Genomic DNA, 19,077 nt, shown 5'->3' with positions numbered 1-19,077 from the left:
GGATCATACTGGCATTGGAATGTTGTAGGCCGAGTGGCCATGCACAGCAACTTGCTCTGCCGCCTCAGCTTCCTCATGAGCCTACCAAGCCCGCCGCACCTCGGCCGGCAATGCTGGCCGCCGCCGCCGCCTCCGCCGCCGTTGCTGCTGGCAGGAGCCATCTTACCGCCGCCGCCGCCGCCGCCGGCCGAGGGCGTCACAGAGCCTTGTGCCATCTCTCTCTTGATCTCTCTAACTCGTTCTTGCAAAGAGACAGACGTAATTAATTGTCTTCTTCTTTTGTTCTCCAAGTGAACTATAAGTAGTGTATCGTGTCGTCTGAGCACTAGCACTGGACGTTGGTTGCATACTGGACTGGATGGGGGAAACGATTGGGGGGGAAACGATTGGGGGGTTATTTTTGGAAACCTGGAACGATCTCTAAATAATTAAGTACGCTGGGGGGAAACGCGGGTCATTCTCCTTTTGGGGGTGTGAGGGTATTTTGGTCATTGCGAGTGTTGCATGATTAAAGTTCCGGCAAAAGGGGTACAAACCTAAAGTCACCTTACCGGTTATTATGGGACTTTGTCTCATAGGCTCATTTCCTATATTAATATATTATTATTATTATTATTATTAAAATTATAAAAATTAGATATGCACTGGATAATACGCTAACTCTTCGTTGATACAAAGACATTTAGACTAAATTTTAGCCGATACTAAGCTAACAGTCTACGTTTTAAATTATTATATCGTCGAGCTATCGAACTAAGTTATATATATATATAGAGAGAGAGAGAGAGAGTGAGAGAAAAAGAGAGAGGGATTTTTGTTTATTTAATTTAACCATTGAATTCAACGTCTTTTCTTTTTGACAGATTTAGTAACAAAGCTTTCTATTACGAAGCATATATCGTTATGTAATTAACTAACAATTTCATTTGAATAAGAAATAAAACTAACAACGTTTGACTAGTCGTAAGAATCATAGGAATGTGGGCTGTTAGCATGGAATATTTGGCATGGATGACTACTAAATTACAGACATGCACATGACCCATGAGCCCCTGCGATCGATCATGTGAACATGCATATCTTTATTAGTATCATCATTAAGTAGATAAAAAAATAATATTTTTGGACTATCTCTTACTGTTGGTTTCCTACTTGACAACATTATAACCACTAATTCATCCACATATATATATATATATATATATATATTAGAAGAAAACTCCTGAGATCTACTAAGATTGACTCGTGACTGATTAGCCTCGATCAATGGGAAGAGATCGATAAAAAAAAATGTAATAATAAAAAGAAATTATTGTGGTCTAATTGAAGAATAGTTTTAACCTACATGATAAAACTAAAATGTATGAGGAGTAGTTTAGAAACATGCAAACTATTGGTGTTTATGAATATATATATATATATATTCCTTAATAAGATGCTAAGGGAAGAGAGCCAAGAAGAGGATAGGATTGAGCCTACCACCATGTGAATAAACACATGGTCATGGAAGACTCACATGCATGTCATGACCCCTAGTCAACATTCAACATTGTGCATATATATATATATTCTCTACTTGCATTGTTGTTGTTTAGATGTATGATAGGAAAACAAACTCATTTATGTTTGGGTGGCTTCTTCTTTTAAAAGTCTCTCTGACAATTCTGAGTGTCTCCTCAGAACCCCACCACACTAATTAATATTTCATGGATGCCCATCCACCTCCTCACCATGGGAAGAACATGTGATGTTCCTTACCCATTGCACACATCATAAAAACCAACACCTCCTCTAGTCAATTGAAGGTCCTTCTTTCTTACATTTTGAGAAGAAGAAGAAAGAAAGAAGAAGAAAAAAAACTCCCAACTCCTCCTATAGTCAAAGGGGAAGGGGGTCCTCCCCTCAATCCATCTCTTTCTTGTTGCCATTGTAAAAAAGAATGCAAAATTTACCTATCTCCATTAGCTCAGGTTTTCACTAGTAAAGATAAAACTTTAAAAGACTCACTCAAGTTATACCAGATAGTGTAGTAGATAAATGAGTTATAAACTTATTTACTCTAAGCTAAGCACATAGGTGACATACAAATACACTGAGGAGAAGATAGCACTTTTTCTTTCCTAATACATAAGTATTTTCTAGTACTCCCAACATTTGATCAAAATGACTATGTATTGAAGGCTAAAAACTCCTACTAAGGTTTTGTAAACATCAAATAGATATAAAAGTGATCAAATAGGAGACAGATCCATGTGAGAATTGCATAAAGAATAATGATAATTACTCAAAAATTCAATGGCCCTTTTCTTTTTCTTTTTCTATTCTTTTTCTTTTTTTTCTTGTTGAGACCCACAAAGACAAAGGATCCGACAAGGGTGGCAGTATGGGCCATGATTGAGTACTCTGATGAGTCAGTATCACATCTTCCCAGGAACAACTTTATTCATTAGAGTTTGAGCACTTATATGCTTTGGATGCCTTGGTTTCTACTCCTGGCCCTCACATGTGTGTCACGTGCCATGGGAGAATCTTAGTACTCCTTCACAGCTCATGGTTTATGGTTTACAGTACTACAGCAATCAGCAATCACATATAGATAATAAAGTGGTAAAAATGAATATATAAATATTTTGACCACTTTATTTACATCACTCTACATTTGTTATCATTCACACTCTACTTTTATAGTATTGTTCTATCCATGTAGTTTGTATTCATATGATATCCCAAACAGTTTTATTTAGTACTTGATGGCCTTAGAATGGATTAGTGGTGCCTAGTGGGAGGAGTTAATGTCAGGGATATGCAAAGTACAATTAATTCTAAATTAAGGATTTGACTGGTCTGAGTGAGTAGGGGAAGACCATTGTTAATCCTGACACAGCATCCAACTGAAAATTTTGAACTTGAATCTAGCAATCTTCTGCTGGTTTTACTGGAACTCTCTCATGTGAGCATGTTTGTTTTGACTCTGAAGTCAGGCAACCACAGGGATGTTGGTAATTCAACTACTCTCGGAAGAAGAACACAAGTTGGTAACCCACATGAGTATATTCTAATAGTTGGTAACACAAGAAAAACCAAAGAAGACATGTGAAATCCTGATTCACTGAACCTTGGGAGTTACTCCAAAATGTTTTACTCATTACTGTTCAAGATGTGCTGAAAGTTGACTAATTTTAGCTCTAGAAAAGTCCATGAATAGTGTCATTGATCCTGTAAGCTTTGGGATGGGTGTTCCTCTGAACTATTTCATGATGGCAATGTACCATATTCCTTCCTCAACAATCAAATAAATACCTTCATTTCCACACATCCAGAAGTGTAACCCTGCTAATGTGAGAAGTTCTCCAGATACAGTGACCATTTCTTCACTAGACAGTAAATGAAACACCAAGGAAAAGGCTGCAAAGATTTCTAGATCTAGAGCAAGACCTTGATTACAGGTACCAATCAAATGAAATTCATAGATTATGCACCAAATTAAGTATGTATGTGACCCTTTAATTGGGCTAAACCATGGATTTCTAGCAGCATGAAGTCTTAAAAACATATAGTATGCCATATAAATCATTCATCTTTTGATTGACCCTTGGATCTCATATTTTCTATAGTATCGGACTTGTCAGGAAGCAAAACTTCTAAATTCATTTGGTGTCTTTTGTATTCTACTCTTGGAAGAGGAAAACATACAGTATTGCATTGCAAGCAAAATTGTAGAATAAATGTGTGCAAGTATTTTGAGTAAAGTAAAGCAGCAGGTAGTTCATAAATAACATAAAAGAAAGTGGCCAAAATAGTGGAGGAATAATGGCAATTTATTTCCTATAAAATTTCAGAATTAATTTCATGTCTTTGCAATATGATTTCCATCTATTTGCTGCCACTAACACTTTCAGCAAGCAGAACTTTTTGAAACGTCATGTTGCACCAAAATAAAATCCTACACCCAAAGTCTTTAACATTGGCACAAGAATCACACTACATAGATGAAGAACAGAATCTTATTTGGAGCAGGACCTGCTATGGTTTCATCAAACAAAGTCTGCCATTTGAAATACTGCATAGTTGATGTGAATTCCTCAATCGGACAGCTGAAATGTATAACAAAATATAAATTCACATAACAGCTAGACCATGATCGTCTCTCTTCAGTTGGTAAAAAATATAGCACCGGACTATAGCAGTTAAAAGAACCAATGATGAATAAAAGCTTCAAAATATTGACTTCCATATTTTTGTGAAGATTATATTTGAAACTTCAACTGTCCACCAATTGAGCTTTCTATTCACGTTCTTTGATTGAGCTATAAATTTGTCCTACAATTTTGTAAGTGAGGCCAATCCAAATTTCACCTCATAAACTATTCGAAAAAATACGTGATAGTAATCCGGGCTTCTGAAGAGACAAGATACTGAAACTTCTTATGCAAGTTGGAAAGACAAACCAAGTCAACTCTGGCTTCTTTCCATTTTCCCTATGTTAAAGTTTAAAGGTAGGAACAGAATCAGAACAAGTAGTTACTCACTATTGGTGAACATAACTAACTACTCGCCCAAACCATATTTTGGATAAGCCTATGTAAAGAATAATAGGATCTGGTAGGTCATCAATGGTTGGGTTTTGGATATGAAAGGCTCATGCCCTTCCCACAGACATCTGGTTCAGGTCACCTATGGGTCAAGTCAGGATACTGATCAGATAACTTGTAATGTATCAGTGTTATCAATGATCAGCAACAAATTGTTAAATTAGTGACATCAAGCCTGGCCTTCCATGCTAACAAAGCAGAAAGACCCTAGTGCTCAACAAACTCCCTCTCATCTATCTATCGTCTTGTTCAATTCGTTTATTCCCTGAAATAGTCTTGCAATCTATTATCACCCCAGTAGTTGCGTTGTTTCCTCAGGACCAATCAGAGGATTTGACCCTAGACTCTTTTCCTATAGCCAAAAATGGAGTGCTAACATCATCACACACTAACTCAAAGCATATCTTGATCATAGTAAAAAATATCAGAAGGATCAGTCAGTGTCTCTTTTGCAACTTGTTGCTCTCAAGCCTTATTCTGGAAAAGAAAATTTAGAAGAAAAAGAAAGACCTCTGATTCACCTACTTTGACTTACCACTGACTATATTCATTGACAAAGGCACCAAACTTTCGGAGTAAATACATATATATATAGATACGAAGAAATTAAAGACGTGAAGCAGAAATGTAACTTACCTAAAGAAGATCATATCAATTAAATAGTTTACAAGATGGAGCAACTTCCTTGATCCCTGCAGATAAGGTGATTAACATATTAGTACGTAGAAAATCTAATATGATATTCACATTCAACACCAGACCGATAAAAAGCAGACTGTTTGACACAGATCTAAGGACATCAGGTTAAAATCAAAAGAGGAGGGTCGCCAACATCTTGGGCCCCTTTGTACTGAGTGTATTACTTAATAAGCAGATAACAACCGGCAGGACACATATGCTGCAGGTGCCTCCCAGTAGTATATGGTTAACATGTTAACTTTAGGACATCATGCCTGCCTCTTCTTTCTACTGCTGCCTCTCCACCCTCTAACTAGTCCCTCTTGAAATGGTGACAGCAATGGCAAGTACCCTCTCCTTTATTTCTACTTCACCCTTGACTGTGCCATCAGTATGACCTGCCGTGCTGACACACAGTGCAGTGGCATGGGCGTTGCTGTCAACAAGGTCTAGATATGCGCACAAGTATTAAGCAGATACTAAAATCCCCTTTAGAATTTAAGTTATCATATTAATTTCTAACAATAGGACAGTGAATGGACCTACTTTTTTGGATCTTCATAGAATCTCAACGCCTCCTGAAATTTATTCCAAAGTGGGCCCGTCTCCTGAACGTTGACATTCTCTGGTCCGCCAAGGTAAGCTTGCACAATGAACTCATGATTTCTCTTCCTGTATTGAGGGCATGTTATAACAGAAAACATAACGTTATATTATCAGATACTTTTAAGCTCAAAATATAGGAAATTCTAAGAATACTAAGGAAAGGACATAATACAGTTTGTGCCCAGATGTAATTGACATGAATCAAATTGACTCTGTAAAATCTGATGACTTGGACATCTCATTCATTATCAGAACCAGACAATATTGCAGAACTAAGCAGCCATTAAAGTCAACAATATGTGATTATACATTCAACACTAACCTCCCTTCATATTCTGACAGCCATGCCAAGTAGGCCACACCAAAGTACATGGACACAAATGGGTTGTACAGATCCTCAACAGAACTTACAGTGTATGCTCTATATCCAACATCCCTGCATGAAGGAAGAGAAGGTGAAATTGTTAGGCATATTCAGGCTAAAAATAGGCAGAGTTGAGATAAATTCAGCTATAATGATGGTAGTGCATTCCTTCTGGAAGTTACTGTAAATAAAGGACAAGGGAAAAGGTGAAAGAAAGCCTTCTAATTGTATATGAGAAAAGAAAAATTACTAGCATATGGCAGTTCACTATTATTCTTCACATGAAACAGAAAAAATAGAATACAAAGATAAGTTATACTTGTAAAGCCAAAGGGCAGTCGGATAATCAATTCCCATTAACCCAGTCCTTCCACGTACTCCGTTCACAAAACGCATACTACATACTTCAGCAAGGGCAGCTAAAGCTGTCTGTGGAGAGAACGGTTATTAGAATCTAGAAACACAAAACCATTAATATTTAAACAGCTATAACCTTTGAAAAACTGTCTTTATCAGCATTGGAATTAGATGCATGGAAGAAATATTTTCAAACACATGGATATCTGTATCAAATAATCTATCCACAACTACTTAGTGAACAAGATATGAGATCCAAATTTTCTGTCCTATGAAAGTAAAATGTGTACCTAGAAGCAACTCCTCATAGAACTAGTACCATAAGTTGAAGGCGGAATGTTAACACAATAGTTAATGCTTTAGAACTCTGACTTAATAGAAAAAAAGTAATTCTCTTTTGTTAGATTTTACAAAGTAGAGTAATGAGTAGAAAACAAGCAGCATTGCCAGATCAATGATACCGGAGATTATCAGAGCTAATATGCCATTGTTGCCGAAGAAAGGGCAGAAAATTGTTATATGACGGCAAAGGAAAAATGAGTGAATGTTAAAAAGAAACTGATCAAGGATCAGAAAACCATAAATTCAAAAACTGCATTATCAAGGATTTATTGACTAGTGCCCATTGAATTTGTCTGAATCTGACTGTTATTTTTCATTTTCTCTCCTGGAAAACTAGAGTTTATAAGGCAATATTGTTCATGAAAAGCACACTACACTGCCTAGACAGATTGAAAAATTATAGTTTCATATATAAGGAATTTAGTCCAGTTCATCAGTAAATAATCAGCACTTTGGCATCTTTTGTATTGTTCTATGACCGTTAATAATAAAGGGAAAGCTTACAGATTTTATTCCTTTGGAATCAAGATGCCGTGAAATGATAATTTCAGCAACTGCCTGCATAACCAAAATTTGTAAGTTTACAGCTAAAATTCGAATGTCAAATAAAGGACTAGCAGTTGTACTTGTACTGGTAATATACGGGTGTTCACATAAATAGATCATGATGGAAAAAGAAGTTTATATAGTGGTCAATGACATAAGCTGGCATGGTGATCAGACAGAAACATATGGCATTAAAGCACCAACCAAACTAGCAATCATTTGTATGGAGAGATAAAGCTGTAAACTAGTCTTTGAATATCAAATCCTATTACTTTGAAATCCACAAGTATGACATAGTCAGGCACATCTCAACATGGACGGCCCTCAACCAAGGTTGCTATAACCAGGTATTAGCATTGACCAGCTTGAAAACCAGTTGTAAAGAAACAAAAAGCTTTAGCTGATTCACCAATGCATTAGGCCTATTGGATTGGATATAACTAGTTGATTAAGGTTTAATTACTCTATTAAATATCAATATCTGCATATGAGGTGGGATATCTATGCTGGTATGTAGTAAGGATTTCACAGTGCAAGTTTGATCACAATAACACGAACTGCTAATTATTTACTTATTTAGAATAAATTGCAAAAAAAATTCAGTGTCATTATTAAATATTTCAACAGTTCCAATCATAATCTATTATGCAAGTTTATTAAGACAGAAAATAACTTATTTTCAAGTTTCATCTTGCTCAACAGGTACAACCAAAGTTAATCTGATATTGATATAGTGGCACTTTAGATAGTGGGTAACTGCACTAAAGCTATATGGCCATGTTGCATCTATGAGAACTTACTATCTGTAGTAACCTAAGTGGTTCTCCTTAGCAGAAAACATCAGACTATCTATGAAATGACATATACAAAAACAAGCATCAAAATATCAGCATACGCTTATTAAAGAAACACACTATTGGAAGTTTTAACATGACATTGTTAGATTATACATAAGAAAGCAAAAAAAAGGACAATATTGAGTAATACAAGTATAGAATCAAAAGATACAATAATCAAGAACCAACAGATCGCGTCTTACCTTCACCTCAATTCGAGAAAGATACGGTCTCTTATGTGAGTCATGTGAAAAACGAACTCTGCCTTGTCTCTCACCAGATTTTGACCACTCCTTTAGAACATCAGGATGCCTCCACATCTCTTCCATGTCCCCTGGGGATACTCTCCTATCCCAATATGTCCATTCTTGACCTAACTCCGCATGGTATGATGATATCATGTCAGACAAGTGAGAGTGTCTTTCGTAAATTTTCTTCCACTTCTTCCATAACCTAAATATCGTATTGTAAGAAGTACCAGAAATTATCTATGTAGTTAAAGTCTCACTTTTCTCAAACAAATGGTTTCATCTATGGTTATGGGAAGTCATGCACAAATTTGCCTTTAACCAATAAATAAGTACTAATTTCCTGTTGAAGTAAAAACAACAGATGAAAATCTTGTTCAACCCGTAGTAGGAGCTTTCTCAACTTAGCCATGATGATATATTCAGTTACTTTATCAGAGCCAAATGCATTCCATGGTAATTGATATGATCAATGAGAGGAACTCTGACATATTCACATCTTTCCTTAACAAACTTTTGGATTTACTCATCTATTTGCTCCCAAAAATTTTCTGAAACCTTTGAGCCATCAATTTTCTGTGAGAATGTGGAACAAGTTAACCTATGCTATGCAAAAAGAGTGCTAATGTGTATCAATAGAAAGGACAACAATTGAAAAGAAAGGCATCATATGAAGCATATACTTTGAACTTCCATGAAAATAAAAAAAATAAATTACAATTAGAACAATTTCATGTAGTGTACTCCTACAATATAAAATGCTAATTTGTGATGACTGACATGTTACTGGTCTATACCAATATGCTACTGTAACTGATAGAAAATGTTACAACCTGCCTCCAATGAAGTTGGTATACGAGCATTCAAAGCATTAGGTGCTGAGGAATTTGCATCAGCAATCTCTTGTTCTCTGTAAAATGAAATAAGTACATAAAAAAAATCTCATAACCATTTCTTACTCAATGCTAAGGCATTTGAAGTAACACAAAACATTCGATATCTCACATATGAGATGAAGTTAGAACAATATGGTATGAGCAAATAAAAAAGATACGTGGGACCTAGGTCCGTAAGGTTTTATAGCCAAGAGTATAATTAGGTATTAGATTAGGCTAATAGACTATATCACAAAATTCCCCAATATAGTGCAGCTAGGCAGTAGATTCTAAGAGGGGTGGAAAGAGTAAAGAGGGAAGTAGATAAGAGTCACAAGACTGTTAAAAATCGGAGAAAGAAACTTACAAACATGTAAGCAAATTGTTGCTATAAAAAACATTTTTGTATGTACATATTGTACCAAATTCCTCAATATTTTTTCTAAAAAGATTTTCATTCCAGACATTAGAAAATTGAGTCGATTGCAAATAGGTCAAAAAGAGGATGTCTTCTGCAATAAGACTAAAATGTAGTAGAACAATTCCACAAAGGATCACATTGCTATTTATATCCATTTAAGCAATAAATCTTGTGACTCTTATCAAAATACCATCTACTTAAATAGAATATATGAACAACCACGGATGCAGGGTGAAAAAGAAAAGCTTGTACAGTTGAGAAATTGATAAAGCGTAAGATAGAGCAAACTCAAAAAAGTATGTCAAGGAATGATAAAACAAAAAAGGCAGAAAGATTTGGTGCTAAACTAAGGAATGAAACATTATGAAAGTTTGAAACCTCTTGGATAACAGACACTCTCTGACAGATAGATATCGCTGGAAATAGGCTGCTGTTGATTTGTGATCAGCTTTCTTTTTGCCTCCTTTGTAAGCTCTGATAACAAATTCTTCATTTCTTTCTCTGTATTGCCAGTTCGTCAAATATTTGAGTTTCATGGGAAAACAAGAGAAGAAAGCAATGCACATCATCAGCAATATTGCACAGTGCAAAAGCTACCTTCAGAAGTCATAAAGTAAATGCAAATTGTTGTACTTTAACATACTTTCCATCACAAGAGGAGAGCCACTTTACATAAGCAGCACCAAAATACACATTTACAAAAGGCTTGTATAGCAAAGTTGGATTTCCCTCAATTTCATAATTCCTGTACCCCATTTCCCTACAAAATAACCAGTTTCCAGAAAAAATATATAATATTCGTGCATCAAAGTAGGGAGAACTATAAGGATAGGATCATAGCAGTTGATAGTTAAGTACCTGGAAAGCCATTCTGCAATTTCAGGAGTCACCTGCATGATGCCAATCCTGGTTTGCTTTGTCTTTCGATCATAATTCTCTGCGAGAAGTTGTCTGTCACTTGCAATTTCAGCAATAGCACAAATCATGTCCTGCACTACAGGGTAAGAACTAAGAACAACATGGTCAGAGAATTTAAGAAAGAAAGATACAAGCAGTTAAGCGTTTACAAAATTATTAATGAATGAGAGATACAATTTGAAGTTTAAGCATCTTAAAAGCAATATCATTGCAAACTTCTAGTGTGATATTTGGACAAGTCTCAAACTCTTTGTGATAGATTTGTATATATATATATTCAATGGTCTCACTTAGTTATTCCGCCTATTTGGCATTCAGGTACTGACCTGGATCTTTTCCAGAGCTTCAAGTTTAACTTTACAAATAGAGGATTCAAAATGAAAAAGAAAAAGAATCTATTTCAGATAGATTAAGCATGAATGAAGTCCAAGGGGTCACGAAATAGCTAAACTATTTATATTTGACAAGTTTATCACTATCCAGTCTACACCCATTCATTCTGGTTTAACAAATACAGTGTTGTAGATAAGTGCAGCACTGTATTGTGACTATTCAATTGATTACCTCAAATTGAACATCACTTAAACCTCAACTTAAGCCCCAAAACTCTTAGGGTCCATTTAGAATGAGTGTAGCATTTGAATACAAGTAGCTAGACCGACTTTTTACCCTCAATTTTTAGGAATCTTAAAGGCTTAAACTAATTTAAAAAAATTGATTGTTTGGTTGTAAGCTAAAATATTAGTGTCATTATTACCTTTTATGTGACATAAAAAGTGTAAAAAATTAAGGATATGCTATATAAATGGACCAAAACACCTTTGTAGTTGAAGGATGTTAGTACCACAATATTATTATTAAATTTAACTTCTAATAAAGTTGAAGTTGTCCCAAAAATGTGCCATTTTTATTATCTTTCTTTTGCAATCCATCCTTTTAAGGTAACAACGCTGACTTATAATACAACAATGGATATTTAGTAACAAGGGCTGCCGTGCCAGTCGACACTTACTATGCCGACGCAGTGCCAACACGTGGCATAGGGTGTGCCAGCGGCACCCCCTAAAAAAACCTTCTCAAGTGAGAAATGAATGAATACTTCGTGAGCAATTGCAAGATAGCAACGATTTTATAAGATAGCAATGGATACTTAGTAAGCAATTCCAAAGCAGCAATGGTCTTATAAAACAATCAATGGATACTTAGTAAGCGATTCCAAGGCAGCAATGGTCTTATAAAACAGTAATAAATATTTAGTAAGCAATTCCAAGATAGCAACGGTCTTATAAGACAACGGTGGATAAGAATTCTAAGGTAGCAACAATCTTATAAGACAACAATGGATACTTAATAAGTAATTCTCAGCAGCAATAGTTTTATAAGACATCAATGAATATTTACTTAGTAAGTAATTCCAAGGCAACAACAATAAACAGGACCGCAAAGTGCAAACAATCATCAATGCTGACTTACAAGACAATAATAGATATTTAGTAAACAATTCCAAGGTAGCACCAATTTTTTTTTAAGACAGCGACCAATACTTAGTAAGCAATTCAAAGGCAAACAGGACTGCAGATGATCATTACCGGTTGAGAATTACATTGTCAACAAAAGTTTACAAATAGTTCTTTTAAGTTATATATAGTAAAAGCACCCAAAAATGCCTTTGTAGTTGGAAGGATGTTAGTATTGAGATATTATCATTAAATTAGAACTCTCATAAAGTTAAAATTATCTTAAAATGTGTCTTGTTTATGAGAGAGGAGTGCACGGTAAGAGAGGAGACGAGAGAGGACATGGAAAAGATAAGTGAAAGTCATTTCATGAGTAAATTCATAATTTGAGAACTTTTTTTACTATCATTTGAACTAATTCAAACTTGTACCCATTTTCTTTTTCTCTCTCCTCTCTAACCTGTTTAACCTGGGTAGGCATAAACTACAGTTTGGCTACTAAATCTGGTTAGTGTTCTCTAACCAGGTTCAAAAGCTTTCCTACTCTAGTTTCAAGCGCCACCTTAATGATTCACAGCTTACATCCTAAGAATCTCATGGTAGTGGAGTTCTTAACTAACAAGCTAAGTACTTTACTAGCACTTCCCTAGAAATTAATCGACCACTACTCTTAATCCGACATGGTTTTGAGAAAGGAACCGGGTGCAATTTATAAGTTAACATCCAATATATTAATGTATGTTTTGTCTGATAATAGTCTTTATTTTCACTTTTCACTTTTTCAGTGTATAAATAATGGCATCACTCTTGTCAGAACTCAGAAGTATTCACTGAACTCCTTTAAGCAGTTACCATGTCAAGTTTCACTGTTTTAAACTTTTTATATCATAACTTGAAATTTCTTTGCAAACATTCTTAACTCCAAGTATATCGAAAGAATTCTGAAGTACAAGTATGTCAAACAGTCAAAGCATGGCCTGGAGGAATGTGGTTAAATATCTTCTAAGATTTCTTCAGTAACCTAAAACTATAAAAAATAAAACTTAAGAAACCAACATAGTTCCATGCTAGCTCAGGTACTAAAGCATGCACATTTACAAGAAAAATAAGAGTTGAAAGGAATATGCCAGCACATCTGAGAAAGAAGCCAGAAAGGAAAAGTACAAGATTCAGATTGAGGATAGACTATCTACAACAACTGAACGAAGTAAGAGAACAAACCGCAGCTATTTAAAAAAAAGGGGGAAATAGTAAAATGAATACCCGGTCTATTTGTGAATTGAAATGCCTCTGGACAATAATTCCAGCCACACACTGAAAGGAGCACAAGAACATGGAATAAGTACGTTGTGAAAAAGTGTCTAAAATTATCGAGTATATGTATACCATTCTACATAGTAGTTTAGAAAGAAACTAATTTTATTCAATCTTGATATTAATGACGGACGTGTCATGCCACCATCCGCACAGGCCCTGGCCAACTGGCATGCTCTCGGCACGTCTTTAACATAGTTTTAATAAAATATTTAAAATATTTCAAATATATTTTTTGGTCTTTGGTATATTAATCTTTAATTTTTTGTGTAACAATATGTATCAAAACATGCATTACAATCTTTTATATTTAGATTATTTTATCAATGACTTATATTATTAAATATATGTAATAGTCAAATATAAATATTATTCAACACATAATATAATTGAATATATTTATTAAAACTAATATTAATGATTGAACACTCCATAATATAATTAAACACTTAAATATAATAATTCAATAATTGAAAAATAATATATAGTTGAACGTAGAATGACAGAGAGGATTAAATACTTCATTTGTCGGCATAAGATAATATGAGAATGTTGCGTTAAATATTATCGATAATCTTTAATTTAATGATGATGCATTTGTTTGTCAACACAAAAATAACATTAAAATTGATTAATGATAAAAAATAAAAAAAGATTTAAAAGAATGGAGTCCACATCGACACGTACTTGTGTCAGATCAGCACGGCTCGGTACGGGGGGCGTGCCAAGTGTTGTACCACCAATGGCATGATCATCGTTGCTTAATATAAGCAATGATGCAGTTTTATCATCAATGTTCCATTTTCATATTTGAGTCTTTCAACTCATTGAACTCAGTTGTATTTGCAAGAGAATTAATTCACCAATTACAATAGATCTCCTTAGATCTCCTTTTCATAGGCAAACAAACAAAATCCACTAATCAATGTAAGGGAACAATAAGAGATTCAGCTCTTTTTTGTTTCCAAGACTAAAGTCTCCAAAAAGGCAAAAACAAAAAGAAATATATAGAATAGCTAAAGTATATCTGCAAATGATATCCATCTATATGTACACACACATCAAGCAGCAAGAAGAAACAAGAGAATATAATACATACATATGTAAGTGATGATAAATAATTAATGAAGTAAACGAGAAAGATCATCAATGACTGCAAAATAGTGTTTATAACTTCATATACAAGTACTAAATGCATGCCTGCACAGACACCCACAATGGAAATTATGAGATCCTACAAACAAAACGAAGAGAGAATTGAACTGAACATGAGCATGATAAGGGTAGAAAAAATCTAGAGAGGAGAATAATAGTTTATTGATTAATTATACAGCACCAGTTCCGGTGCTTGTGTCAGTTATCTATTAGAAGATTCTGATCTGAAAATAAGGCTTTTGAGAATGTTGAGCTTATAAATAATTCAAATAATTTATGAAGGATAGTTAAAATCTGGTGTTCGCAAATTTGATGTTTGCCGATTGTATCTATATATACCCCTTTCATGGGAAGTATGCTTGATGTCTTATATACAAAAACTGTATGGAGTCTGTACAATGAATCATTAGTATATGTAAATTTATTACAGAACATAACGAGCCACAAACATATTCTCCAAACTCACATTTGCATAGACATTTATTTGATTAACTTTAACAATTTTCTATTACAAGTTATTCATAAAACCATATAAGTAAGATTACAGGTCAAATCTTCCTCTATAGAGAACATAAACCAATAAGTTGAATGACATCTAACATATTCTCTTGTTACAAGCTCAATGAACATGTAAACATTTCTATTTGGTATTACGTGATTTTTCTCATCTGTTCGCCATGTTCAAAAATATGCAGCTAATTACATACCCTCATTTCAGTTTGTGTAAGATAAGGCTCCCCATCCGGATCTCGTGAGAGGTGAACTTTCTGACCCATCCTTTCTCCGACATCAATCCATTCTTTGCAGACATCAGCATCCATCCACAATAATTGCATATCCTCCAGGTCCACACAGTCATCCCAATATTTGTAGCTCACAGACATGTTGATGTTATTGGACTACCTCTGTGATTTAGCATTGGAGGGGATACAAGAAAATATTAATCATTGAATGATTCTCAACATACACCCAATAACAATGAAAATTGTATGGGCATATATACATTCGTGATACATAATAGGAACAATAAAGCATCAAATAACAAGCAAAAATAATAGCACATTAACACCTACAGAATTGAAGATATTCATTCACTGTTTCCTGATCTACACCAATTAGTGATGACTCGCCCCTAAATTCTCAAGAGTTAATCTTACTATGACATGAAGATTAGTTTTTGAAGTCACATTCCTTTTGTTGCATCCAGAAATTTTATCATAATAACAGGAAACTAACTTAAAACAACATAATAAAATTCCAGTTGGTTTTGTCGCATCATGGAATTCAATGCTAATCAAAGATCAAAATAAAAGATAAAGGACTCAGCGGAGCTCAAAACTAGACCAGAAAACAGTACAAGAGCCAATCCCATAAATCAATCAGCAAAAGAGAGCAACAAAAGTCAAGCATTTGGGTACTGAACTACTGATTACCCAAAGAGCAATGAGAATCAAGCATTTGGGTACTGATTACCCAATTAGTTGTTCTTCTCAAACAAGGATTCAGAAACAAAAAAATAAGAACAGCCCAAAAACCAAAATTTCCAAAAGAAATTCAAAAGTAAAGATCAAAGCATGCTATAAAATCAAATCGATGAGGAAAATATGATCCAGGCTTCCAGATTCTTGATCATCCAATCAACATTTTTTTCCCAACAAGAGTTCAAGTTATCATGTGCAATTAGAACATCCAAGGAACCCATTCATCTGACAAAACAACAGTTTGGCCGAAACCAAGTTTGGTCGAAACCCACTACACCCAAAATATCAAAATTAAAAAGATCAAAACCAAGATTTAGAAATATTATAACATCCAATCCCATCAATGAATCAGAAAAATAAGGAAATATGATCTACACATTTAGGCCTTGTTTGCCTTGAGTACAGAGGAGATTCATGAACTAGTTCAGGTACCCTAACCTGGATCAGTAACCAAACAATAATTTTTTTTTTCCTAATCTAGTTCAGTTGCCACTCTCCAAAAGTATAATAATATGTAAATACTAATATCATTTCAAATTGATTCTATTTTACTTTTCACGACTTAAATATATTAATTTTATATTTTATCAACCTTATCTTACATCTCTTTCAAAATATTCATATTTTCTATTAAATCATGTCCAATCGAGTCTCTCTCCCTCTCTTCACACCATATAAGCCAAAACATACACTTAAGTTTGCAAATAACTATTATAAACATCATATAAGCGAGCAAATATACACTTAAACCCGCAAATAATTATTATAAATACTATATAAGTCAACAAATATATACTTAAGCCTACAAATATATATTATAATATTATAATATTTGTATGTTATAATATTATAGTATTATATTATTATAATATTATAATATTTATATATTATAATATATCATATAATATTTGTATATTGTAATAATGATCACCAGACATGAAAAGGGTATTTTTGTCCATCAAATTTACATATCATTCATTTCCCTCCAAAATCAACACTTTTTCACATGACATCACATGGATAATAAATATATTCTTTGCCTAGTTCAGAACCAAATACTAAATTATCTTAGCCTAGTTCAAGGTACTTAAATAAAGACTAGGGCCAAGCTAAATCTAATTCAAAGCTTAGCCTCAAACCAAAACAAGGCTTTAAATTCTTGATTGCTCAATCAACTTTTTTTGCTAGTGTAAATAGAAAACCCAGGGAACCATTTATCCGACAAACAACAGATTCGTTGAAAACTCAAACCCATTTGTCATGACTGTGGCTGATTTGTACTCGTTGTGATCTCGGTTCATAACACCATTATACTCAAAAATCAAATAAACACAATCCCTCCTTTGAATGACAAGAATTAGACGAGATCATGTATCTGAAGATATTCATGATCACCGAATCAACATTTTTTTTTCCTAACAAGAGTTCAAGTTATGATGTGCAGTTAGAGCATCCACGAAACCCAGGTCATCTGAAACAACATATTTGTTGAAAGGAACTACACCCAAAAACCCAAAATTTCTAATAAAGATCAAAACCAAGATTCAGAAAAGTTCTATCAACGAAAACACAATCCTACATTCCGATTCTTAATCACCCAATCGACATTTTTTGTCAATGCTATTGGAACATCCAAGAAACAAAATTTGTCCGACAAAACAATAGATTGGGAGAAAACTTTTACGCCCAACGGCCCAACTAAATCCAATTTCTCTCCTTTAAAGAGAAGGATATACGAGAATACGTACCAGGAGAGATTCTCGATCGCCGATCAACATTTCTTTTTTTCCCCAACGAGATTTCAAGTCGTCACGTGCAATTAGAACATCCAAGAAACCCAATTTATTCCACGAAACAACACATTGGTCGAAAACCCATCACACCCAAAATCCCACCAAAAAAGAGAAAAGAAAAAGAAAGATCCAATTTTTCTCCTTCTAAGAGAACGATTTACTAAATCACGTACCCGGAGCGATATCTTGAAAGATTTATGAAGCAATGGGCTCGTTTCTTGGATGGCCTCAGCGGTCGGTGGAGAGCGAAAGCGAGAGAGATAGGCAAAGGAACGCGGAAGAAGTGCGGAGTAATAACGACGGTGTCGGACATTATATACGCTGATACGCACACCTGCTGCCGTGGCGTTTGCTTTAAGGGTAGAAGAATTGTGGGCCCCCACTAAGGAGAAACTTACAAATAACACCTTGTATTTTGTCTATATATAAATAATACCCTCTCTTTTTATTATTTAAAAAATAAAGTGCTCTATTTGATAATAAAAAAAGAGTAATAACACCCTAAATGGGAATTGTTTGACATGACATTGTTGGATTATGCATAAGAAATAAATAAATAAAAGAATTATGGTGAATATCAGGAGGAGGTTTTACTGTCAAGACTAATATAATGTAATAAAAAGATAATAAATATTCTATTATAATAGGTAGAGCCATAAAGGAAATTACAAGTCAGCACTCGTCATTAAAACCGAGGGGACTCATCACAAGAGATTACTCTAAAATGTGCCTTAGAGTCTGACTCAACCGTCTTGATCGGTATTTTGAAAGAAGAGTACTAACCGCGTTGGTCAATTGTTTCTATGATATTAAAAACCTAATTAGTTATTTTAATAATTATAAAATTATTTATACATCTCGTCAAACTAATTTTACTATGGATTGACTTGATATACTTAGGATGGAGGATTTTCTTTTGAGCTTATTCAAATTATGATATACCTAATTAGTATCTTAATGTTATTGTTTTCTTTTTAAAATTTTATTATTTCTTATCCTGAACCTAAACATATCTTAAAACTTACTAAGTTTGCAGTAATATTTTTAGTAGGTTATATGCCACAATAAATTAGTTATTTTTTTAATAATATTTA

At 34.2% G+C, this 19,077-nt stretch overlaps 1 protein-coding gene across 5 annotated transcripts; it reads right to left on the bottom strand.

Moving 5' to 3' along the window:
• Positions 1-3,799: 3,799 nt before the first annotated feature.
• LOC140767200 (uncharacterized) lies at positions 3,800-18,294 on the bottom strand. 5 transcript variants are annotated; one of them, XR_012105551.1, is made up of 16 exons: positions 18,157-18,281; positions 17,939-17,970; positions 15,417-15,614; positions 13,504-13,554; positions 10,724-10,854; positions 10,509-10,625; positions 10,244-10,366; positions 9,403-9,479; positions 8,525-8,694; positions 7,444-7,497; positions 6,560-6,669; positions 6,199-6,312; positions 5,817-5,942; positions 5,475-5,719; positions 5,229-5,284; positions 3,800-4,094 (listed from the first exon to the last, which is right to left on the bottom strand). XR_012105551.1 is itself a non-coding variant. In XM_073107028.1 (15 exons), exons 3-14 carry the CDS (start codon positions 15,591-15,593, stop codon positions 5,257-5,259), a joined length of 1,278 nt encoding a protein of 425 aa, XP_072963129.1. In that variant the 5' UTR covers positions 15,594-15,614; positions 17,939-17,970; positions 18,157-18,281; the 3' UTR covers positions 3,800-4,094; positions 5,229-5,256. The 5 variants fall into 5 exon arrangements, 4 of the variants coding, with proteins under 4 accessions (XP_072963129.1, XP_072963131.1, XP_072963132.1 ...); XM_073107028.1 differs by lacking the exon at positions 5,475-5,719; XM_073107030.1 differs by lacking the exons at positions 5,475-5,719; positions 17,939-17,970 and having other exon boundaries at positions 18,157-18,294.
• Positions 18,295-19,077: the final 783 nt, after the last annotated feature.

Source organism: Typha angustifolia, chromosome 9, assembly GCF_048772165.1.
Source record: "Typha angustifolia cultivar Huaian chromosome 9, ASM4877216v1, whole genome shotgun sequence".
In the NCBI taxonomy this organism is placed as follows: domain Eukaryota; kingdom Viridiplantae; phylum Streptophyta; class Magnoliopsida; order Poales; family Typhaceae; genus Typha; species Typha angustifolia.
The sequence above is the reverse complement of the archived record's forward strand: the minus strand, read 5'-3'. Positions and strand labels throughout refer to the sequence as shown.

Bases quoted from the DNA above. Each gene is read 5' to 3' on its own strand.
- LOC140767200 (XM_073107030.1), bottom strand. From the start codon at position 15,593: ATGTCTGTGAGCTACAAATATTGGGATGACTGTGTGGACCTGGAGGAT. The intron at 13,555-15,416 runs GTATGTAATTAG...TGCTCCTTTCAG, and splicing joins TTACACAAACTGAAATGAGG to TGTGTGGCTGGAATTATTGT. The intron at 5,943-6,198 runs GTTAGTGTTGAA...CCCTCAATACAG, and splicing joins CTGTCAGAATATGAAGGGAG to GAAGAGAAATCATGAGTTCA.